The sequence below is a fragment of the Antrostomus carolinensis genome, unplaced genomic scaffold (genome assembly GCF_000700745.2).
Source record: "Antrostomus carolinensis isolate BGI_N321 unplaced genomic scaffold, ASM70074v2 scaffold52611, whole genome shotgun sequence".
Lineage (NCBI taxonomy): Eukaryota > Metazoa > Chordata > Aves > Caprimulgiformes > Caprimulgidae > Antrostomus > Antrostomus carolinensis.
Window position 1 is genome coordinate 722 of NW_010297245.1, and position 4,549 is coordinate 5,270.

A 4,549-nucleotide genomic window follows, 5' to 3' on the forward strand; every position below is an offset into this window, starting at 1 on the left:
AGTGAAAAATATCCTGGCTATTTTAATATCAGGATATGCTAATGTAACGCTTAATATATGGAAAGATCGTTATTTAACTTTTCTCTGAATGCAGGTCCATAGCATTATATAATATAACACAGCATAATGAAAATACAGACTGGTGTCCAGCATGGGGAAGAAGGATAACGTTAATCAAACAAGTTGTATAAAATTTAGTTCATTTTTAATTTCCAAGTTTCATAGTTGCCTTTATATAATTATTGTTATTATTATTAAGGGAAAATGTCCTGAAGATGGATGGGATGAAAGCACCATTGAACTGTTTCTTCATGAACTTGCTATAATGGATAGCAATAACTTTCTGGGCAACTGTGGTGTGGGTGAGAGGGAAGGAAGAGTGGCATCACAACTCGTTGCCCGAAGGCATTACAGGTACAAATTATTGGCAATTTGAATTATTTAGATTTATTATTAATGCTTTCAAATGGTATCTTTTATTGCATCTTGTTATCTGAGACCTTGATAGCATTTGAGAAAAGCAATATTGAATCAATACAAATTTTGTATTGAATTTTCATTACTAATTGGAAAGTCTTGAATGAAACAAAAATGTTTTGTCAGGGTTGTGTCCTGTATGCTGAACTGGTAGAAGCTTAAGATGTTGAGTTGACTGCATGCTAGGGAAGCAAAAATCTTCCTCTTTTAAAATAATCCATGCATAACTTGCCTTTTTTAAACACTGTATTTTATTAAAAACTACCACATATTGTAGTTGTAAAATATTGAGCATTCCTAGTGAACAACTATTTGTACTGTTTTATTCATTAATATCTTTATAGTGTGATTTGTCGATACACATATGAAAACCCAGTCCATCTGCAACAGATTTTATATGAAGTAAGGAGATCTATAAAGACAAGAAGAGCCTGTAGTTGGATGCTATAATTCTAGAGACTCTATGTTAGTTTCTTTATTAATATACTTTTTTGTGTGTGTGTGTAGAGTTCTGCTGAGTATCTTGGTATGATGTTTTTATTTACCAGGAATGAAACAAAGTGAAATTTCCTGTAATGTTTCTCCTTGAAAGATTAACACAAAAGCATATTAGAGACCAGAAATTTAGTAAGCTTTACCATATGGAAGTTGAATTACTTAGGCTTAATGGCTTTCATAAGCCCTACAGTACCATGAAAAAATTAATAAAGAAAGCCAGTAATACATCAGTTTGACTTTTTTTGTTTTCTGTACTGCTCTTTAGTCTAGAATATGTGTGGTGAGGGAGGTAGAGGGTCACACCGGGGATAGTATCCAAGCAAGTATTGCTTTCTGGGAATGCTGGAGAAAGCATGTCCATCTTCTGGCCAGAGGGAGCCTGGGCTGGCATTTAGCTACTGTTGGTCTGATGCAGCTCTGTCAGCTGGCATCTCACCTTCACCTATGAGTGTCAGCAAGAGCAGGGAAAGGCGTAGAGGCGTCCTCCATTCCACTTGCTTCTGCAATAAGTTTTCCAGGTGACTTTGGGAATGATGGAGGTAGCAGGCGATAGTTCTCTAGCTGTCTTTCCTTTCAGCTTAATAAATTCTCAGGGCCAGTCCCAGGGAGGATTGCTCCTTAGGAAGGAGTACATATGTGCAGAAGAGAAAAAGTAGTAGTATGAGAAAGCTATTAAGAGCATAGCAGCAAGAATAGGGAAGAAGATATTTTAATGGAGTGAGGATTATGTAGAAGTTTCAATTAATTATCAAACTGTTGTTGATTCCAACTCGTAGCTTGAAATGGGAAAAAAAATTAAACTATAAAACTATGCTCCAAGGAGTTCTGAATTCCATACACTCATCAGACAGCATTTGAATCTATTTCCAAGGAAAAAACAGAATTAAAGCCATAAATAGATGTATATTTTTACTAGCTTACTTGAGCAGCTGCTGCGTTTCAGCCATGGGTAAAGTTAGTTCTGTAAGCTTATATTTTGTAAATGCTTTTAGGATCCTCCACTCCTGAAAGGTGCTAAATAATATACAACATTTATAAATGCAGTTTATAAACATCATTTATAAACAGAATGCTGAGAGAGAGATTGAATTGCATGATAGGTAATATTGAATAGTAGCATGAGGTAGATGAAGTGAAGATGTAGAAAAAGATGGGCAAAGTCATACATTAACCAAACTGTCTTTTAGGACATTTTATCACAGTATATATTATTTCTTTGTCCTATGGAGATGTAGCGTTTTTCAGGGGAGTATCTGTATAATACCACTATGCCTATGGAATGCTACACTATCACAGAATCACAGAATGTTGGGGATTGGAAGGGACCTCGAAAGATCATCTAGTCCAATCCCCCGATTATTATTATTATACACTATAGGCAAGTGATTTTTGTTTTTCTTGGAGCTGTGTGTCTGAACATCTCAGCATTTATAATACTAATTCAGCAGACGTCAAGAAGTGCTGAGGTGTGCTTAAAAGAAAGCCTGCCATGTGCTAAAGGTGTTGCTACTATGAGTTTTCTCTAAGTTTTTACCTGCATACTGTAACATTGTTAATATGCTGTTAAAAAAAAAAAAAGACAGTTTCCTGTGAACTTATGTAATTTGTTATAATGGAAGTCATTATGTCAGATATTGATGTTGCATTGAATACAGCATTTTCCACAACTGTTTATCAAATGACATTCTCTTCAGTCAGCAGGAAAAGCAGGAATTATTGCTTTGGGATGTGGAAAAACTTGATGTGTGTTTTCAACCTTTTTTGTTTAGGTTGATCCATGGAATTGGAAGGTCTGGTGATATTTCTGCAGTCCAGCCTAAAGCTGCAGGGTCTAGCCTTTTGAACAAACTTACTAATTCAGTAGTTCTGGATATTTTAAAGCTGGCTGGTAGGTGTAAATCTGAAAATGTCTCTCATTTGTGGGGGCATGTCGTGGGTTCTTCATGTTAATTTCTAACTTGCTTTTTATGTGCAGGTGTCCGGACAGTGACCAGTTGCTTTGTGGTTCCTATGGCAACTGGCATGAGTCTAACTCTGTGTTTTTTAACATTGCGGCACAAGAGACCAAAGGCAAAATACATTATCTGGCCACGTATAGACCAGAAATCTTGCTTTAAATCAATGATAACTGCAGGTAAGAAGGAGCTGACTGATTACGCAGTGTCTTCTTCTAACAGATATAAAACTTCATCTAGCAGAGTGATCAAAACACTGTTTGCAGTAAGATCCATAAAAGGCCTAAGTACTTCTGAGTGCTTTATTTCTACACTCCTGATTTCTAACATGCAATCACACATATGAGTTGTCTTCTTAATGCCTTGTAAAGCGGAGGCATATGCTGAGATAGAGGTGTATAAAGTTGTCAATAGAATCATAGAATCATAGAATAGATTGGGTTGGAAAAGACCTCCAAGATCATCAAGTCCAACCCCTGATCCAACTCCAATTACTATATCATGGCACTAAGGGCCACGTCCAATCTCTTTTTAAAAACCTCCAGGGATGGTGAATCCACCACCTCTCTGGGTAGGCCGTTCCAGTGCCTGATTACCCTTTCTGTGAAGAAGTTCTTCCTAGATAGAGAACACAGTACTGAGTAAGTTACAGTTCACTCCGAGTTAGATGCCTAATTTGATGTCCTGAGAATTATGTAAAATGGAGGCTCATGGTTCAAATCTCTTTCTTCGATTTATGCGAAAAGCATATGTGTCCTAGGAATTGTGATCAGAAGGTGACATGCTGTCTGATTTGCACATTATTTTCTTTTAGAACATGGGAAGTGTTAGCTGCCCTATTTGTTTTTGATCTTGCAGCATCACCCAGCTCACTCAGGAAACAAATTTGGTGGCTTTCTTAGTGAAAACCTTAATTTCTCTCAAATAGAATTCCTTGTTTCCCAGACTATAAATAAGCTAAAAGGTAAAAGTCTGTCCCTGCACTGAAGCTGTCCCTTCTTGCAGCAGATGCATGGGATCATGGAAGGGGCAAGTAAGAGAGACCTTAATTTTCCAGCCCAGTGCACATACCTGCAGGTGGTGGCATAGATTCTGGTCCTAGTTCCTAGGACACATTTATTTTTTGCATAAAAGACTCATTGGGTAAAAATGGCTAAAGGATTGGAAGCAGGGACTGGATTCTGTCCAGGTAAGATGCAGAGGTGTGTAAAAGGAATCAGATCATAACAAATAGAACATCTATATAAGAAATACGGGAGTGTTTTCAGAATATTATGCTCAATTTAGAACATCAAGCTAAGGATGGATGGAGAAGGTTGTGAGGAAATGTAATTGATCTGTTAATTTTTTAGTTGAGAGCTATCACATAATTAATTGAAAGAATTATCAGCTAAAATAAGGGAGAAGCAGGTATTGGATATCTAACAAGTATCTACTAAATGCAATCTCTGTCTTCTGGATCATTAACTGAAAAACAGACTAGGGCTAACAATGTCAATAAATCATTCTGTTCTTCTGTAGAGTTTGAGCCGTACATGTCAGTGCTAAGGCGTGGTGTTGAGCCAGAAAGGAAAAATTCACATCGCTGCTGCCATAGAATCATAGAATGGTTTGGATTG

The 4,549-nt window shown here is 37.0% G+C and overlaps 1 protein-coding gene across 1 annotated transcript; it reads left to right on the forward strand.

Moving 5' to 3' along the window:
• Positions 1 to 253: 253 nt before the first annotated feature.
• LOC104533119 (O-phosphoseryl-tRNA(Sec) selenium transferase-like) lies at positions 254 to 3,109 on the forward strand (the record flags this gene model as incomplete). Its single annotated transcript, XM_029083508.1, has 3 exons — positions 254 to 414; positions 2,745 to 2,863; positions 2,951 to 3,109. Coding segments are annotated over exons 1-3 (367 nt in total), but the record flags the coding sequence as incomplete, so codon positions are not given.
• Between the last annotated feature and the right edge of the window lie 1,440 nt (positions 3,110 to 4,549).